The sequence below is a fragment of the Hydra vulgaris genome, chromosome 10 (assembly GCF_038396675.1).
Source record: "Hydra vulgaris chromosome 10, alternate assembly HydraT2T_AEP".
In the NCBI taxonomy this organism is placed as follows: domain Eukaryota; kingdom Metazoa; phylum Cnidaria; class Hydrozoa; order Anthoathecata; family Hydridae; genus Hydra; species Hydra vulgaris.
The window spans coordinates 31,932,722-31,954,657 of NC_088929.1; the positions used below are offsets into that span (position 1 = coordinate 31,932,722).

Below are 21,936 nucleotides of genomic sequence, written 5' to 3' on the forward strand. Positions count from 1 at the left end.
AAATAATGAAAGAAAAAATTACCATCCCATGCTAAAACCTCAGTCAAAGTAGCAGCAGAAGGCTATAGGATAGTTGATCTATGTACTGAAGCCCCTGGCAGCAGGCTATTTCAGTGTGATGTCAGAGATGTCATCTAAACATGCATTCATAGTTATATATACCTACAATAAAGGTCTTTAACTTACTGTTTGTAGTAAAAATGGCTCTTAATTAGTCTATGAGATAGAACAAGACAAAATATTATTTACAGTAAAAAATCACAAAAGCATGAATAAAATACTAGAATATTTAAAAAAACAAACAGAATGTTTTTAAAAAAAAAATAGAAAAATTCGAAATGTTTTTATTTTTATTTTTTTACTGTTTATATATATTGACTGACAAATAGGTAGAACATGCAAGGAGTGTTGCTACATTGACTGAAAAATAGGTAAAACATGTGATGAGTGTTGCTATATCAACTGAGGGCTCGGTTTGGGTAGACAGTCTATTCAATGATAAAGAAAAAACTTTTTAAATATATATCTATATATATATATATATATATATATATATATATATATATATATATATATATATATATATATATATGTATATATATATATATACATACATATATATGTGTATATGTAAATATAAATATATATATGTATATATATATACATATGTATGTGTATATATAAATATAAATATATATATATGTATATATAATATATATACATATATATATTTATATATACACATACATATGTATATATATATATATATATTATATATATATACATATGTATGTGTATATATAAATATAAATATATATATGTATATATATACATATGTATGTGTATATATAAATACAAATATATATGTATGCATGTATATATATATATATATATATATATATATATATATATATATATATATATATATATATATATATATATATATATATATACATACATACATATATAAACAATAGTTAATAATTAAAATTTTCATTATAAAATAATTACCCAAGTTACTTTCAGCAACACATTCTGATCTCAAATAATTCATTTCTTTTGCAACTGTTAAATGAATTTCATAATGTTTTTTTGCTTCATTCATCATGTTTAAAGACTGATAAGCCACTCCAAGGTTACCATGTAAGGATGCCTCAGAATATCTATCATTGAGTTCTAATGCACATGTAATGCCCATCTTATGATATTTTATTGCTTTTTCATACTCTTGAATCATTTGATACACATTACCAATGTTTCCATAGGCTTTAACTTTTCCTTCTTTGTCATTGAACTTTTCACATAATTTTAAATGAGCTTTATGAGACTTTAAAGCCATTTCAAACTTACTCATATGAAAATATGTAACCCCAAGATCTGTAAGAGCTCTACTCTCTAAAATAAAAGATCCTAGCTCTTCAGCTTTTTGAAGTTGAAGCTCGTGAATACTTTCAGCCAACTTTAAGTTCTTTTGCATTCTGTAAGTATGACCGAGACAAGACAATGATTGACATACAAGATCATAACTTTTAGCATCTTGAGAAATTTGTAACATTTCTTGAAATACCTTTACAGCTTCATCAATATTGTGCATGTTCTGATATAATGTACCAAGCCTATTTAAAACTTTACATTTTTCTTCTGTTTGTTCAAGAACCTGAGAAACTTTCAAACATTCTAACAAAAAATGTTCTGCTGTTAAAAATTCACCCAAAAATGAATATATATTTGCAACATTACTAAGCTCTCCAATTTCTTCTAAGTGTAAGTTTATTTTTTTAAAAAGTGAAGCACATTTTTTGTGACAGTCAATTGACCCAGCATAATCTTTTAAAGCAATTAAAACACGGCCAAGAGAAGTTAATGCTCCACATGAAACATGATAGTCTTGTAAAGTTTGAGACATCTCAAATTGGATGTAATAGTGTTGTTTTGCCTCGTGATACTGCTCTTGGGCATAATAAGCACTGCCTAAATTTCCATGAACCCTGCACATACCAGTTAGATCATTCAGCATCTCATATATCAATAGTTCTTGGTGCATATAATGCAGTCCATTTTTTATGTTGTCAATATTCCAATACGAACTACTTAACGCTGAGTATACAGATGCTTTTAAATGCAGGTCTTCTGTTCCAATATGTAATGCACTTTCAAGGACTACAATAGCTGACATAATATCCATACTGGAAATGATCTCTTGGCCAATTAGAGCAACAACAGCAAATGCCTTTTCATTTTTATCAATAGATTCAATTTGCTTAAATAAAGGCTCTAATATCCCTAAAACAATGTTAACTACATTTAATGAAACAATAAAATATCTAATGTAAATATAAACATATAATACATACAAAAAAATGCATAACTAAAAAAAATTGTTTGTGTTTTTTCTTCTATAATATTCTATAATATGAAATGAGCATGATGACAATGGTTTACATCAAAGTAACATCGCATTACATTGCAGTAACATCAAATTACTTTTTTTAAATCAAAGCAACATCACAATAAATACTTTTTTTCAATACTTGATGTCCATAACAAATTCAAGGCTTTTATAGATTTTAAACTTTTGATAAAAAATATATTTCTTAAACAACTTGATGTATATAATAACTTATTTATCAAATAATTACAACCTTTAACAAACCATTTATAATATTGACTTTCAAAAATCTTAAAAATACCCGGACAAAACCAATCATCCCATGAAGTAACTTTATCACGGTGATAAAGTTACTGGATATTTGCACATAATAACAATCTATATATTATTACATAATACTTAATAATTACAATAATTACCACAATAACTACTTCATAACTGCTAATCTTTATTGATTTATTAATAATTATAAAAATTACAAACCAAAATTGAAAGCTTATAAAAGTATAAAATATATTTATTTCATCTCTTTTGCATAAAGTTCTATTTTTAACATTTTAAAATCATTTTATCTATTTTCGTTCCTTTTTCTTTTCACTTGTTTGTTAAAAATATGTTGTTAGTTTTTTTTTTTTATTGATAATTTATTTTATTTTTTATTATTATTATTATTATTTTTATTATGTCTTGTATATTTTGTTTTTTATTTCTTTTTTTTCAAATTCTTTTTTAAAAACATTTTTTTAAAGTAAGTTTTTTTTTGTTTTCATTTTTTTTTCCTTATTGTACTGAAACGCTACAAAAAAGCATTTGCCATAAATAAAGTCACAAAAAAATACAAAAAGGTTTCATTTATTTTGAAAACACTTTTGAAACATGCTTTATAAGAAAAAAGATTTTTTATAAAGATTGCTACAAAAAATCTGTTTTTATATATATTTCTTTCTCTCTATATATTATACAGAAATAAATGTTTCATAGCAAATTTTATAAAATTATTAAAATTTCAATAGATATTTTATAGGAATTCCTATATACTATATTTCAGAAGTATATAGGAAATAAAATGCCTAAAATAGTATCTCATAAACATGATTTCTATCACTTGTGTTTTTATTTTAATAAAAGATAAATGAAAAAATAATTTTAATAATAAACACAAACAACAAGTATCAACAAATCTGATATAATTTATCTAAAAAATAACATTACTTTATATATTTCAAAACTAGTTACAATTTTATTTTATGTTTTTATTACCTATATTCATTTATTTTTTATATATTTATATTTCATAAACATGTCATATGTTAATTAGTATTACTATTTGATATGTTTACAAGAAAAAAAATTTCTTGTTGGAAATATTTAATTTTAAAATACTAAAAATTCACAATAGGTTTGAAAAGTACAATTCTTAATGAAAACTTTTTTTACTTTTCTTATAAAAGAAATGTTAAAAACTATAAACCTATTATCAAATTATAAATACAATTTAAATGAAAGATAGTTTATGGTTTGAGATAGTTGCTACAACTATCATTATATGACATAGTGTAAAATAATTGTGATTATGCTGTGTAGTTGTGGTAATAACAGAAATAAAGTTTTAATATTATAATAATAAAATATATACCATAATAAAAAAAAATATTTACATAGTTTAACTTTATAAACCAAATACAACTAAACAATAACAAGTAAATAATTAACTTTTATAGACAACATTTATTAGACATAAAATAATTGTTATAGGCATAAACCTTGGTACACATGCACACACACATACCTTGCAAAGGTGATCTTAATGCAGCATCTATTAAAGCCTTCAGTAATTGACTACTTTTGCAATCATGTGCCAGTGCTGATGCATAAGAAGCTAGCGACTCTGTATATCTTCCCATTCGACTGAGAGCAACTGCCCGTCGATAGTACCCCTGGGTAACAAATCAATAAACTTTAAATAGTCAAGATTTAACAATAAAACCTTAATAACATAGTTAAAAAGTTACTTACATCATCTTGCTAATTTATTAGAAATTCTATTAATTAAAAACATTATTTTTTCATGATAAAATTGTATGTGCAGGTTGTAACTCCTGTTACATTAGAGAAACTACTCTCCATCTCAAGGCATGGATAATTAAACACTATAAGACGAACTATAAGAGGACAGAGTCACATTAAAAAAGTATTTTCATAGAAAAGGTAATCAAATAGATTTTACTGTTAAAATACATTTTTTTATCTAAAATAAACATTAATTTTGTATTAAATTAGTCTATTCAAAAAACTACACTTGTTTATACTGTACTCATCAGCACCAGGAAATAGCTTATAACTAATATAAATAATATGTTATTACTCAGAGTTTCCACAATCATCAGGCAAATAGTGAAAAACTAATTTTAAAATTAAAAAAAATTACATTTAGCAAAACTTTTTTAATTTGTTCTAAAAAGTTAATTTTATTAAAGCTAATTTTAATACTAAATTTCAATAAACTTTAATGAAATGTTTTTGCAAAAAAAAAAAAAAAACATATATATATATCTGTGAGTTTTTGTAGGATCATTATTCGTTTAGTTTTTTTAAATATGACTAGTAGTCATATTAACTACCTGTTAATGAAAAAAATATCAAATATTTAAAAATATATTCAACCATTTAAAAATCATTTAAACTTTTTTTTTGAAGAGATTTTCCGAGAAATGTTTATAAATTCGTCTGAAAAATTTCGCTCACTGATTTGGAAATTGTCCATACGTTGCGAAGTTTAATACCAACTCGACGCGTCAAGTTGGTATTAAACTTGGTGCACAGTGGGACAGAGTGTGCCAAAATACCAAAAAGTCAATGTCAGAATTGCACAGTGGGCCAGAATTAGGGATTGCAATCCCGGGATCCCGGACGTTTTTGGGTCCCGAAAATCCCGGGATTTTAAACACAAAATCCCGGGATTTTCGGGATTATAGCAGGATTGAACTAATTAAATTATTTTGTAAAACAAAATGTTCAAAGTTGGTAACTATACTGAATTATAACGAGTTATATAATGCTGCTTTGCAGGTTTATCCTGTTTATGCTTTATCCTTACGATAAATGGAACAAATTTTTAAATAGACCATGGAGTTCGGGAGTTTATCATTGAAAAAAGTTTCACAAACACAAATTAAGGCAGGTTTGTTTGACTAATGTATAAAAAACAATCGTTAAGTTTGTTGGCAAGACTTCTATTCCACCGACAAGCATCGAACCTGAGCGGGCATTTTCTGCAGCTGGGTATTTGGGAAGTAAAATAAGGAGTAGGCTAAATGACCAAACCTTAAATGCTCTACTATTCCTCCGGGCATATTTTCAGACAAAAAAAGAAAGTATGTAAATAAAATATGCATTTAATATGAATTGTTTTTTTGTTTTACATTTATTATTTAGCTACCATTTATTTATAAATATAAAATAAAGATTTTCTTTAATTTTTGTCTCTTAATATTAACAAACAACTTATTATGTTATTTTTTACAAAGTAGCTTGTTGCTACAGCAGCTACATCGGTAGCCAAATTTAAGAAAATTTATGCTTACAAATTTATTTTGAAATTTTGATTGTTTAGTTACTTTAGTCAAATACACTTTAAATGTTCAAATGTTATTTACATATCCAATTATTTGATGAATGTTATTCTGTAAAGTCTGCAATCTTAAAACATAATATGGAAGGTACCGTATATATATTTCTGCATTATTTTAAGATCTTTATATACTCCTGCTGCCTGTTACACAATTAAAACAATTTAAGGCGCCATAGAAAATTAGTTTAAGTCATTAAGGCATAATGAAATTAAATAAAAAATTGATAACATCAAAAAGTATATTCATATATGCAGTATTAAGTTCTGTTTTTTAGCAAATATCTCACATTATATAAAATCCCGGGATCCCGGGATCCCGGGATTTTATTTACTTCAATCCCGAAATCCCGGGATCGTAATTCATGCCCGGGATTGCAATCCCTAGCCAGAATTCACTTTAACTGGACAAAATTCAAAACTAATTTAATATTAGAGCTGTATTCACTAAAATTAGTATGAGTACTAATATGATGTCTGCGCTTTTTATGAAGGTAGTATTTTTTTATTTCGTTGCTATGGATACCTTAATTTTGCTTAGCAACAACCTATATATGTTATTTGCAGATATTTTATAAGTGCTATATTCACTAAATTTAGCATGAGTACCAAGATGAGATCACAATTCTAACAAAAGTGTTAATCTTTAAATTTAGTTGCTATGGATACTTATATTGCTTAGTTAACGGATACTTTCCTTAGTTATGTGGTAAATTGATATTTGAATATTTTATCGGATTTTTGACCCACCTATATTGAATAACAATTGAGTATTTAGGTGAATAATTGAGCTTCCTCTGACATAAGTTCAATGGGTAATCTAAAACTTTTAATTATGTCATGTCCATGTATCAATACTTTGTGAACTGATTGAGCCATGTAATACCATGGAAAAATGGACTCAGAGTCTAACAGTGTTTAAAAAATAATCTTTGAATTTTAAGCAGCCTATTTCATATGCTGAAGAGAGCGTTACCAAGATAATGTAAAATCTGAATATAAGGTTTTGATCAATACCCAGAATTTCAGCTGTTTGTTCATATGCTGCAAAAGCACGCCTTGAGGTATTGCTATCATTTCTTGTTCCAGAAGCACCACTTTTAGGGAAATCAACAACAAGTCCCATTTTGTTCATAAAATCAGTCTGAATCTTTTGTTTAGCTACAGATGCCTTTTCTTTGTGTTCTTTAGATTTTGCTTGCCATTTTCTGGTTTCTTTTTTATATGCAATGTGCAATAACATCTCAAAAAATCGAATCCATGCATGAAGACTGGAAAGATTATATTTGAACTCTCTGTTAATATAATCTATATTTAGGATATCAACACTATTCATATTTTTTGGAGAGAAACCACACACTGAACAGCATTGTTATGAGTTTTTTCAGATAATATTGTTTGAACCTTCCCATCAATCATTGTAAGTTCAATAATACAATTCACTTCAATAAAAGATCCGCAAACCTCTAATAAAATTATATCCAAGCTTTCCATCTTACTTTTAATGTACTGATCTTTTTCAATCACAGATTCCTTGGATTCCATTCTGTATGCAAATCTTATGGGCCTACAATAGGCTGTGGAGGACAACATCTGATTTTTCCAAAGAGGCAACTTTTCGTTGTTGTTGTTAAATCCAGTCAAATCCAATGGGACTAGTCAAGTAATAAATAATGATTCTTCACGCTTTACATCTCTGTTAAAATCAGGTTCTGATAAAACTTGTTTATAAATGCTTTGGCCAGTACACGTGAGTATCATTGTTTTTATTGCTTTGTCGTTCAATGTCAAGTGCCTTAGCACAGGTTCCTGAACTGCACAGATTCTTTGCAAAGCATGAATCATTAAATCATTTAAAGGAACTGAAGCTGAATAGTCCTCCTATTTGTAAGATAACATTTCAATTTTGCATCTCTGACATCATTGTAAGCGGGATAAATGTTATATTCTTTCTCCAAGGCCACTTCTAATCAATTGATAGGAAGCTTTTGTCAGACTTGCATCAATTATTAAAGCCAGAGCTTCGTCTGCTGAATATTCAGTTGCTTTATCTGATTTTTGAAATATTTTAATTGTTCTTGGCAGCAATAACAATAGATTCATCTCTAAATTTTTTATAAGCAGCAAAAAAAAATTCATTGGATGAATGAGATTCAATTAAACAAGATACACGCCGTTTTTTAGTTTTATGAGAACTATTATCATATGCAACTGGATTTCGACCACGTCTACTTGCAGTTTGTTCATTGTCTTTTTTTCTGACAATTAAATTTCATTATGCCGGTTCACAAACTTCTTTTCAAAATTTTTGACAATATAGTTTGCAGATTTCCACTTTTTTTATACAAATAAGCAAATCGTTGAACGGTATGTTTAAAATTAAAAGTAGTTAAATTACTGTTAGTGTTAGTAATTAAATTACTAAAAACTACCGAAAATATGTTGTTGCTATGCTATGCAAAGTAAGGTATCCATAGCAACAAAAAAAAATTAACCTTATAAGAATTGTGAATCTCATTTTAATACATACCCCCAATATTGTGTACGTAGCGCTTATAAAATACAGTTAAAACAGCGTTAATGTAAAAAAGAGTTGTTGCTATGCAAAATTTAGTACCATAGCAACCAAGTTAAAACATATATAAAATCTGAACGGGGATTTAAGGGGACGAGCAATCAATTAAAACTTGATTGAAGCATCACATAGCTCAAATAAATATGAGACAGCACATGGCAAATTGTGGTAACTATTAGTTATAGTGCGGCAAAAAATAAATTTCTTGAGAAAATTTTTTTTTTATCTGTGATTTTCAAAATATAACTGAGATAACATGCTATGACAAATTTATTTCACACATTTGTTTTTCTTATCTCTAAATACTCTAGAATAGCATGTACTAATTTTTTGTTTCAAAAACGTAGATGTAATTGAAATATAACACATTGTTGATGTCACCGTTAATTACTTATTTGTTTTTGTTTTTTTAAATTTCAATATTCAAATGCTTAGAGTCCTGGTAACTAAGGGATTAAATATAAATAAGCTATCAACAAATTTCTCCTAATATATATAGATACTAAAATTAAATAAGTTTTCAAGATTAGACAACTAAAATTTTTCAATTTTGTCCACCTGCTGGCCCACTGTGCATTGCACGGTGAAAATTTGTCATAATGGTGAAGACATGTTTATTAGAGGGAATATCTAGTTAAAAAAACATTAAATATTAATTTAAGCTTAACTTTATGCGGTTATTTACACGTTAATTTGACGTCTTCCAAAACGCTATTTTGAATTTTTTTTTTTATCAACTTTCTTACGCTATTATTGTTTTAAATTAACTTTATTGACTTTCATTTTAAAATATATTATTTTAAATAACAATGTCTTTTTCGCTCAGAATTTCAAAAACAATTTAATGTAAGTGTAATCATTAGTTTTTATGCATCAAAAACAGACAGTTTTCGATACTTTTTTTGCTACTAACCTTTACTATTAGGTATCAGATAAACCATCCTCCAATATCCTCCAAATATTTGACTATGTAAATCTCATGTAAATGTATGTAAATAGCCATGCATCATAAATATTTTGCAACTTTTTGCAATAAAAAAAGTTATAACAAAAGATTGGTCTTTGGTTTTTGGTCAGTTGATGAGAAATACTGAACATGCAAAAAAAATGTTTTGTACACAAAGAATACCTACAAAATCTTTCATTACTGTTTTTATATATAAGTTCTGTAAATATAAATCTAAAAAATTATTTTATGACAAATACACGCATTGAAAAGTAATATCTTTAATGTTTACACAGATAAAAGTTGTCATTAAAAATATTTCGTATTTTTCACCAAAATTTAATTTTTTCAATATTTTTTTTATATTATATAATTACATGTTTATTACTTTATTTATGCATTTTATATATAAATATAGCTGTTCTAATAAAAAAAACTACGAAAATAATTTTGGCACAAAAAACTCGATTTTGTATGACAGCGCGGTGTAGTTAAGCCGATTCCCAAATTATTCGAATTCTTTTATTTGAAATTAGCATGATTTTATCAGCGTATTATGTCCAAACAAGAGCTTTAGATGTTATAATTTTTTTTTGCTTCAGGTTTTTTTAATATTTAAAGAAACTTTTCTTGTTTTTATATAATTTTCAAAACCTTTTTACTATCCCTAATAGTAAATGTAAAGAACACCATTTTGGAGTCTTTTGATCAATTTCGCTCATCGGCGTTAACATGAACTTAGTTAAAATCTTTTGAAAAAGTGTCTTAACCCACTCTAGATCTTAGTTCTAATCGATTCTGACGTATATTAACTATATATTGTTGTCAAAATACAATATTTCTATCAATTTTTCACAAAAAATACTAGAATTTCGACCAAAAAAGAGCTTATAATTACGAAAAATTGCCAATAAACAATCAAAATAGATCATATTATTAAACTATGATGTTCATTTCACCTAAAAAACGTGTTTATGTAAAATCTTATTCAAATTTGGACAAGCAATTGTGATTTTAGGAAGATTTTTTTTTTTTTAAAAAAAAGAATCTTTGGTCTAGGTCTTTTCGCTACAAACATTTATATTTTATGATACCGCAAAATTTATCATTTGAATTTTTTTCGTCTTTACATAATTCACAGACCTGATCATTTAACGGAAAAATGTCGTAGTCAACAAAGTATCATACAGACGCTATAATATTTTAAAGTTGCTTTAACTACACCGAGTAAGTGTAAGTTTAATACCAACTTGACGATACTTCTAGCCAGCACAATTAAACACTAAATTTTTAGACGTTTCTGACGCCAAAAAAAAATATTAGACCAAACTAATTTATTCCTTGAATGAGAAATTCGGTCGACAACTTTTCTCTGAGAAATTTTACATTTCAGTAATTAGTAGCATGAAATTGGCATTTTCGATACTTGCCTATTTTGGGAAGACCCAACATTAAATACTGTATATTGTTTGTCGCCACTTTCTCGTTCAAAAGAATTACACCAATGGAGTGCCTGGAAATCTCAAGAACTACGGTAAAAAAATTATATCTCATAAATAAAATACAAGTACATTGTAGATCTTGCAGTTAATTTGTACAATCGAAAGCAGGATATCAGTTAGATATTGAGAACAAGTAAAAAACATTCGAAAATAAGCCAACTTCTAAACTTCTAAAGATACATTTTACTTTTAAATTGTTGTAGTGTTAACATCATACTGATATTTGCATCTACGAGCCTGGTATTCCGCAGTCATTGCAAGCAAGTGTCTGACAATTCCAGCTATGAATTATTTCTTCCGTTCTTTGGACTCCAGTAAGATAAGTGAACTATCTAAGTGCGACAAAACAGATGGAATCGACTTAGATCCAGAATACAAGCGTTCCCATACAAAATTTGTGGATACTACTAGTGATATTACCAGAACAGATCAAGTTTAGATAGTTGTGCAATGACCTAGCAAGCACACAACGTTGAAACAACGTTGAAATAACGCTGATCAACGTCGATCAACGTTATTTCAACGTTATTTCAACGTTGTGTGCTTGCTGGGGAGTATGCATTTCAAGCAATACTTTAAAAATTAAGGAAACTTTTTTGGGTTCTTGTTAACACAACGGTTAGTACTAAAGGAGGATGATTGAAAAAACCAAAACTGAAAAATTTATGCGCCATACGGTGGTCATCAAGAATAGATACGGTGCAAGCCCTTAAAAATTGGTATGTTGAAATTCTCAAAGTGTTTTTTCACAATGATCTGACAAGCAAGAATTCAAAAAACGTGAGGATGGCAATGCATTAAGAAAACAAATTATTAATTTTAACTACATCGAGTTTTGATTTATATTGTGTATTCTAAAAACTTTAGAAATCAAGCATTGACTTTTCTGCATCAGTTTGTGTCCTTTAAGTAGCACAAGATGAAATACTTTAGAAACTCTTGGGAGAATATCTTAATGACTGCTAGTGCCAAGAGTTCTACCTGTGGAATTCAATAGCTATTAACATAAACCAGATTTCAGAAAATAAAAAGATTCTATGCCAAGCTCTCCGCTAATCGCTGATTACCCAATTCAATGAGAGTGTTCAGAAGCTGGTTGCAAAGAATTTTCTTTTTCCACACACGATGCCGCAGCTAAAAATGTCCCAGAGTTGGAGAAGCAAGCGGAAAACCTCCAGAAGATTTATGTATAACATTTGGGCAATAGTTAGGTATTTTGGGAACTGGGAACCATTTGCAAATTATTTTGCACATTACCAGCGACAGTTTACAGTAATTAGACCACGAAAGTAACCGTTTTAGTGCAATTATCTTACTTATTTAATGTGCGTTACATTTATGTAACGCACATTAAATAAGTAACATAGTATTTATATTTTTCTGCAGTTTTTTATGATGTTATCATATTCCATCTCATGCTGTCATGTGCAAAGGCTGCTTGATTATAGTTTTTATAAATTCATATTTTTCGATTTGCAGAAGAATCACTAAAGGGATGAGTTTTGTCTGTAGGCCATCAAGTGTGTCGTAACGTTGCTGGTTTCAAATAATGACTAGACTTTTGGTCTAATTGCAAACAATATTTTTAACACATCACCCTAGTTTTCACATTTGGTACAAAGAAATTTGTTCTAACCATCTATTTTATAAAAACATTAAATAATCTTCAGAATATTATTGATCTCGTGGTTAGATAAAACAAATATTAAATTTTATGTAGCATGTAGAAGCATCAATCTACTCTAACTTCTTCACCCTTATAACTAATAATTTGTCTATCAGTCTCCATTTGACATTTGATACAAAGGGTTTTGTTCTGAGTATAAACTTTTATTAAAATTTATTTTTTTCAGGACATGGACCTTATCTAGAAAAAAACTTTTATAGTAATTTATATAAAAATGACTATAAGTTTTTAAATTAATTAAAGTTTATAAATTTCAAAAGAGTATAAAAAAAACAAAGAAAATATTTATTTGATTTTTAAACTCACCACTTTCGTTATTTACTTTTATACATTTGAACATTCCAGATTTTTAATGTCCTCTGAAATTCTACGAAATATCAATTTTTTATCATTTGAGAAGAGAAAAAATTATAAACGCACCTACTTGCCCACATACTTACGCAGATCTAGTTGTGTTAAATAAATATGCGGCTCACATACCTACGCAGATCTAATTGTGTTAGGTAGGTATGTTGCTCGCATGCCTACGCAGATCTAGTTATGTTTGGTAGGTATGTTGCCTGCATACCTACGCAGATATAGTTGTGTCAGCTTTACAGTTGTTTTTATATATTTATCAAGATTATAGCAATAATAGTTTTGTTTTTAATAGTAAAAAAATAAATAATAAAAAGGATATTTAATATACATTTATGAATCTGTCATATCGAATAGTAGAGTCTGTCAACTATACGATATGGCGTAGGATATCAAATCAACAAAATTTTACCTAAAATGTTTTAAAATTAGAATAAATAATAATACATCTTGGTTTTAACAAAGTTAAAAGTTTTAAAAGTTGTTGGACAAAGTAATCTTTAAAGCTAATGAAAGGCCTAAAATAGCTTGTTATTAAATTTACAGATAAAATCAAATTAAAATACTAATTTTAAAACAGTTATCCTTTTTGAATTAAAGGAGTTGATTAAAATATATAATCCATTGTTAATTGTGAAGTAAGATTTAACAAAAAATATGTAGTGTGATATGATATCAAAAAATGAAAAACAAATTTTCTAAATGATATATGAAAGCTAATTTAAATTAATTAAAATAAATATTACCTTTACTTTAATCAAACCATTTTTAATTTTAACTTTAAAAATTTAACTCCAGATTTTTTTACATCCTCTCGATTTTGTTATATGCTTTCAATTTTTTATTATCGGTTTAACATTTGCTATAACTGTTTATCTGTTTCTTAAACTTTTTAAAAGTTCTTAAAACGCTTTTAATTTTTCTTAATGCAAAAAAAAAAAAGAGTTTTTTTCAAAATGTGCAGGAAACCTTTTTAAAAGTCTCTTAGTGTGCTGTGTATACCTCTTTATAATGCACAATTGCTCAATGTTAATTTATTGTATTTTAATGTTTGGCAATATCTTGAATTATATTTATGAAATAATTGAAAGACAGGAAACTTTACAGAAAGCATGCGATGATGTTTCGTAAACACCTTGATTTTAGCTTTTCTTTTAAATATCTCTCTAGGACAACATTATACCCGGGGAGAAAATCCATCAAATAGTTTATAAAGAATGTTCCGAATGTGCACGTAATTATTAATTACGTTATGGTTTGTCAGCTGAATGAAAAAAAAAAATTTAATTATTTACTTCTAATACCATATTGTAAAAAGATTTTGCTAACTTTTTAGAGCTTTTTAAAAACCTTATATCTCTTAATATTATTACAAAAACGTATAAAAGTTCTACATATTTGAAACCAGAATTAAATTTTACATTTTTTTTTTTTATTGAAATAAAAAACACCAAATTGTTTTTTTTATGATTTTAATGCTTTAGCAGCACCTTAATTAGTCAACAATTAACCAATAATTTACCAACAGTTAATCAACAATTGTATTACTATTGATTAATGAAACTAGGTATTACTAGATAAATTTAATTTTTGTTTTTCTGGAGTAAAACTACCTCAATATTTTTAAATTAATCAGGTATAATCACGGCCTATTTTCCGGTTTTCTTACATAAACTGCAAATAAATAAAAATTATTACACATCGATACGTTTAGTTTTTAATTTTTTTTTATCATTTGTTTTAGTTTTTTATGGTACTCTAAGAACGCCAAATGCTCACTGAGCACAGTAAAACAATATTTCAAGAAAACTTTTTCTTCCACCTTCCTCCCTATGTCAATTTCAGTTAATACATAGATTTTTTAATATTTTATAACAACTAAAAAACCAAACTTAAAATTGCTTAGATTAATAATAACTTTGCCAAAAAATCTCAAAACTATTATTAAAAGCAGAGATTGCTTGTCTCTGCTTTTAATAATAATTGCTGCTAATAATAATTGTAAAAACAATTCTGCTTTATCATATCAACAGAAGTTGTCGGCTTGATCATATCAACAGAAGTTAATATAATCAAGCAGAAACAGGCAACTTGTGACTTGAATCCTAACACCCATCCCATCCACACACACACACCTTGTCGATATTTAAATAAAGTTTAATATTTTTTATTTCTGGCATTTACACCAAACAAGTTCTACTGAGCTCGTAGCTAAACCAAGGTGGCTGTGCTATTGAACAAAATTTTTTGCTAAAAATTAGCATTGTCCGAGCAACGTTTCGCTGGGCCTACCTCATTCTGCGTTAGATAGCATAACTAAGATTTGTAATTAGTTCAATTGTATTTTTACATTAGTTAACACAACTTAATCGATATGCAGTTAATTAATTTCTGCTAAGTTTACGCAAGTTTGTGTCACCATAGTTGCAATTTTAATTGTCAACATAATTAATTAATTAAACTAATAAAACGAATAGTTTTCTTTTGGTATATTACTTTGACAACAAACTCTGGGAAAGTTGAAATATTTACTAGTTATATAATGTTGGCCCAATGAAAAGCCGACCTGATGAAACATTAACCAATAAAGTGCAAATATAATTAGTCTGATGACATACATGATTGATAAGAACTCAACCGTTTTAAATAAAAAAGTTAGAAAATATATTTTCAAAGTTTTAATAAAATGCGGTATCCATATACTCTTCATTAATATGATTTATTGCCACCTTTTTTTTTTTATAAAAGTCTTCCTTCCTTGTTGTATTAATTATATGCTCAATACTTATCCATATTTTTTTCTTCCGAATCATTATAATCTTATATACACAATTATGTGTAATATATTCTTTATATAAATGGGTTTTAATTTCAAAGCAACTTTTCTGTATTAATAAATAGGCTCTTGATATTTTTTTAAATTTACAATTCTGGTATAAAGTTAATATAGGTATTAAAACTTTTAAAAACAATGCCTTTTATTAAAAAATTACATGTTTTAATATTTTATATTTTTTATAAGAGCACTAATAAAAACAAGTGTCTATTTAGTAAAGAAAAAAAAGTTTTTTAAAATTAAAACCCATTTGCATAGAAGTATATTTAATTTATGACTATTTTTAAGATTATTGGGATTCGGAAGAAAGAAAAAATGGAAAAGTATTGGATGTTCAGTTAATACAACAAGGAAGGATGACTTTTATGACAAAAGGGTGGGCGATAAATTATGTTATTAAAGAGTATATGGATATTGCCTTTGATTAAAACCGTAAAAACATACCTTACAAATTATCTTTTTTAAGTTTATAATTAATACATTTCTCTTTACTTTATGCTTTAGTTGTTAATTCAAATCAAATGCTAATAGGTAATTGTTCTTACGCAAAGTTTTTCTTTGATTACAGATTTTCTAAAATAGGTTTTTTTTTTTTTTTTGCGCTATATTAGAGCGAGACACTGATTTAAACTTCTTTGAAATTCTAATTAAGCAATCCAATACCAAAAGTACTTATAAGTTATTGAAAATAATCAGCTATTATTCAAATATATGGTATCTAAAATCCTATAAATCTAAAATCTAAATGCACTAACCGCTGCGTCACGCCACGCTCTAACCGCTGCGCTACGGTTTTATTTTTTCAAACTAGTTCAAGAAAAAAAAAGCCATTTAAAAGTTTTCAATTTAAAAAAGTTTTTAATCTAAAAAGCCATTAAAAGTTTTCAATTTAATAAAATCCAAAATATCACCCTGTGTTATGTTATTTAAATATCACTCTGTGTTATGTTATTTAAATATCACTCTTTATTATGTTATTTAAATATCACTCTGTGTTATGTTATTTATATATCACTCTGTGTTATGTTATTTAAATATCTCTCTGTGTTCTGTGTTATTCAAATATTTATTCTAGTTATTTTTTCATGTTTTGTTTTTTTTCCCCCTGCGATATCGAAAAATAATGTATGATAAAATATGTCAAATATTTAAAATAATTGAAGAGCCGAGCAAAGCTTTTTTTTTAACTATTTTACACAAACAGCAAACTCAAAACATGCGTACGTTTATATTTAACTCATGAAGAACATTTATAAAGAAATTTTTTTTAAAAATAAAGAAATGTTCTGCTTTTTGCTATTAAAAGAATTTTTTATTATATAAACATGAATATGAAACCATGCAATAAGTAAAATGCTTAAAAAAAAAAAAAAAAAAAAAGTGTAACTTTTGCCGTTCTCAAAGGAGGTAAAAGTTTCTAACATTCCTCAATGGTTAATGAGTGCTATATAAGTAAGGGAGACCAGGGCTAGTTGCAACAGGGGTAAATTGCAACAATGCATTTTAAAGAAAGTTTTTAGATGTTATTCCTAAATTTTTTTTTACATTATAAAACTATAATTAAGACACGTTTGCTATAAAAAAGTTGAAGTAAAAAATTAAAAAGTTTTTAATAATTTTTTTTTTCGACATAAACTAATTTTTGCTTTGAAAGTTTTATTGGATTTTACTGTAAACTTAGAGGTATATGACTATAATAAAATAATGGTAAGTTAAAAAAAATCTTTTTCAAACACAAAAGCGCTAAAAAAAAAAAAAAAAGTAGGTTTATTTAATGTAAATATTTGTATTCATTGATTAGAGCCTTCATGATGCCTACGAGCTGAGTTGCATCAAATTGCATGAGGTAAGTTGAATCATAAAACAACTGGGAGTTTTATTGATTATTATTGACGCACTTTTCTATTTATTTCTAAAATAATATACGTTTTCTTAACGAAAAAATTAGTTCTAGAAAGCAAAAACCTGCTAATTGCTTCGACATCAACATAAAAAAATATTTAAGAAATTGAATTGAAATTTCTTTAGTTTTTTTAATACTTTTTCGATTTTGAATGAAATTTTATTGTTTGGAAATTCTATTTTTGTTGTTATCTAAATTTTTTTTTTTCTTTTAAAAGCTTTTTTTTTTTTTTTTTTTTTTAATGAACACTTGTTTTGTTTTTTTACATTTTAATTTGTTTTTTTCTATTTTAAATTAAATGTTATTCTGTTTTGATATCCTAAAAACAGAACTTAAATATCCTTAGACCTTTTTCCTGAATTTTTCTAAACTAATTTTTGTTTATTGACTAAGTGAAAAGTTTTTTTTTCAAAAATACTTAGAAGTTAAAATAATAAATTAGTTTAAATAATAATCCTCGTTATTTAATTTCTTCAGTCTTTTAAATTTTTGAATTAAATTATATTATTATAATTTAGAAAATTTTTTGCTATGTTGGTTTTTACATTTTGTGTAAACGGAGGATTAAGCCAAATAATGTTTCGTGATCTGTTTCGTGAAATGATTTCGTGATACTGCTAAAATGTTTAAATACCACATGGCCGACGAAACGGGTTTCGAAGAGGGGGGTGGGGGCACAATAGTCAGTTTCTAAAAAAAAAAGTCCTCTTTACCCTGAATTTTCTTAAAAAAAAAAGTCCTTCAGAAAAAAAGTAGGGAGGAGAAATGTGCCCCCCTGGCTTCTCCGGCGTTGTGGGCCCTGTGTCATAGTTGGTATGAATTTAATGAAACATGGGTGGTGGTTAGAATTTACGTTGATGTATAATGAGTGGTCACCTGGTTTTCTGTATGGTTGAAAATTATTTTCTGGCAGGTTGAAAAAAGTTCACAATTTTTAAGTTGGTTTGTATTGTAAGATTAAAAAGATGAACGATGTTTCTCGTGGTTCTCTCGGATTGTGGTCTATTAATCCCATGAAAACAGCAAAGGCCATCATCTCTATATAACCCAACGGTTTGCAACCGATAGTCTTGAATTCATATATAGTATAATAAGTAAACAACATATATGTTGTTATATTATATATATCATATATATCATATATCATATATAGTATAATAAGTATAACAACATAATAGTTCATTCTGTAGTATGAAGAATAAGCGACCAACTAACTCATATACTTCAGCCACATCGAAACTTTCTATAGTGTAGTCAAAGTTAGGATCTCATAGTGTCGTCAAAATTAAAAGAAGTTTTTTGACCCAGATACTATTGTGTTCAGTAAACAGTAATGATTTTCTTAAGTGATTTATAACATCTAATGTTTTAAATAAACTAATGTTAAAATGTCACCACGAAAACAAGTTTGTTATGTGCAACTTTAACGTCATTATTTTTGTTGTTGTTTGTAACGTATATATATATATATATATATATATATATATATAATATATATATATATATATATATATATATATATATAATATATAATTTAAAACTGAAGACATTATCGAGAAATATTAACTAAGAAAATTTGTAGACAATACATTTGAGCAGATTAGGACGTGGATCTTTTATGTAAAAACTGTTTTGTAACTTATTAGTTGAGAATATAAATTCAATTATTAGAGAAAGGGTCACTAGCTATTGTACATAGGGCCGTTCTCTGAAAATTAAGTTTAATTCCATAAAAATTTGACAGCAAAAATAAACACATAAATTTGATTAAAAATTTATTTAATCTTAGATTGTTTTCAACAAATTTATATAACGTTAATTAATTGCAATAAGTAATAAATAAAAAAAATAATTGCAATAACTGACTAATAATAGTTCTTAGCAAAATTAATAAATAATTCTACGCGTAAAATGGTAATCCCAAAACAGCCGCGAGAAAAAAAAAAGTTATGTACTAATCAAAATTCAACAATATACTTTGTTATCAAACAAACTCTTTATCAAAGAAACGTACATATGGCTCTAGGTACAAGACTTAATAGTCTCATGAAAAATGCCATCTATTAACAAACCCGTTTTATAAGGAAACTTATTGAACATCGCATTAAGTAATTAAGTAACAAACAATGTAATATACAAGAACTTATAGGAAAGCATTTCCTCTAGGATTGCAAAACAATCAAAGATACCAGCAGCAAAAATTTATTTTAGACCATCAAAAAGCGTTTTCCGATTATAACTTGCCGTAGCAACGCTCTCAGAGAATCAAAACAGGATTGAAAAATTAAAAACTTTATCGCTAATCTAACTGACTGAGAAGTATAACTTAGAATTTTATAGTTTTCAAATAAACTGGGGAGGCTGTCGGTACAAGGAGGCCGCAGGTACACGAACTTCCCCTACATCTATAAAATATTTAAAAACAGTATTATGAGTTTTATTTGAGTAAAGTTTGAGTAAAATACAATAAATGGAAGTTAAAATATCTTATATCAGGATTAGTTACATTGTTTAAGAGTTGGATTAATTTTAATTGACAAACAATCTCATGTTTATAAACATTTAAACTCACCCGTTATTTGTAAAAATCTAGCCAGTTTTTTTTTTTAATGTTATTCACCTCCACAATCCCTAGAAGGCCACTACAATCAAAGAGAATACTTAATTGTGGTTACAACCCTCTCTCTCAACTCATTAACTCCGAAACACAAACCTTGACAAATAAACCTCAGCGCACAAAAAAGGTTTATTATTAAAGATTACTTTAAGTTCTACTGCCCCACCTAAAAGCAAATTAAAATAAAAGAACCGTTTCATTTTAAATGGGAAAATCCAATCTAAAAATAAACAAACATCTCATTATATTATAAATTTATCTATCTAATTTACTTCATTATTATTACTATTATTATTTGGCTATTTACCGTCTCATAATTTATAATACAATTTTTATTGGTACCAAATTTTTTATCGTTAATTCTCTTTGATTTTATGTCATATTTAATGTCTTCAGTTTAAATTATATATACCAGTTTTAATTGTAATGTAAATTTTTTGAAAATGTAAAGCGTAACTACGAAACATGTCAGAATTAAAGAATATCGTGTTTCTCTCTCTCTCTCTCACTCTCTCTCTCTCTCTCTCTCTCTCTCTCTCTCTCTCTCTCTCTCTCTCTCTCTCTCTCTCTCTCTCTCTCTCTCTCTCTCTCTCTCTCTCTCTCTCTCTCTCTCTCTCTCTCTATATATATATATATATATATATATATATATATGTATATATATATATATAATTATATATATATATATATATATATATATATATATATATATATATATATATATATATATATATATATATATATATATATTAGTAATAAGCAAAACAAAATTATAACTTACTGTGCTGTTTACTCCAAATACAAAGCCTTTCATGTTTTGCTGCGATATTTTTCGTTTATTTGCGGTAGATTCTACGTGTCTTTGCATTGTAATATTTTTATTTAAGAATTTAGATTTTTTTGCTATCTGTAAATATCTGAAACACGGTTATTAACATGTTATAAATATTAACCTAAGCTAAACTTTAATAAGAAAACTAATTTTGTAATGCTATTTGTATAGATTACTTTTAAATAACTTGTATTCATTATTATATTGGATTTTTAATACAAAGTTTCCTTTTACATTAATAAATTTTTTTTATACATGTTGGTAAATTTAAACAAAAGTTATTGTTAAACAGTATAGCTAATTATTGTTTTTAAACTTTTTTTTGCGTTTTCTTTGCAACTCAGCTTTCTTCTTCTTTTTATGGTTGTAGTATTGTTATACTTTGCACTTGGAAAAGCAAAGAAAACAAACCAATAAATAAAACATTAGAAACTAAATAAATAGGGATAACAAATTATATCTCTCTATATATTTTGTCATATTGTTTTATTTGTTTAATATCTAAAAAGGTGTCGGTTGCTACGAAACTCACGTGAAATTTTGTTTGTTAATTTCTTCTTCTTTAAGCTAGCTTTTTTTTTTTTTTCAAAATATCATTGGTCATTATTTCTCGAAACATTTAAAACGAAGTGATGATGTTGTGCCAAGATTAACAAAAGAATTT

The 21,936-nt window shown here is 26.7% G+C and overlaps 1 protein-coding gene across 7 annotated transcripts in view; it reads right to left on the reverse strand.

Annotated features, from left to right (window-relative positions):
- LOC100198550 (tetratricopeptide repeat protein 28) overlaps window positions 1-21,446 on the reverse strand; it is a 36,374-nt gene extending 14,928 nt beyond the window's left edge. For 2 of the 7 annotated variants that reach the window (XM_065807798.1, XM_065807797.1), the window contains exons 1-3: window positions 21,222-21,446; window positions 4,179-4,326; window positions 1,012-2,283 (exon numbers count right to left, since the gene is read on the reverse strand). In XM_065807798.1, coding sequence (XP_065663870.1) covers window positions 1,012-2,283; window positions 4,179-4,326; window positions 21,222-21,308 — 1,507 coding nt within the window. In that variant the 5' untranslated portion in view covers window positions 21,309-21,446. Of the gene's footprint in view, window positions 1-1,011; window positions 2,284-4,178; window positions 4,327-4,405; window positions 4,640-13,830; window positions 14,229-21,221 lie in introns of those variants that run through there. The other 5 variants (XM_065807802.1, XM_065807799.1, XM_065807801.1 and 2 more) reach the window with 4 other exon arrangements.
- Window positions 21,447-21,936: the final 490 nt, after the last annotated feature.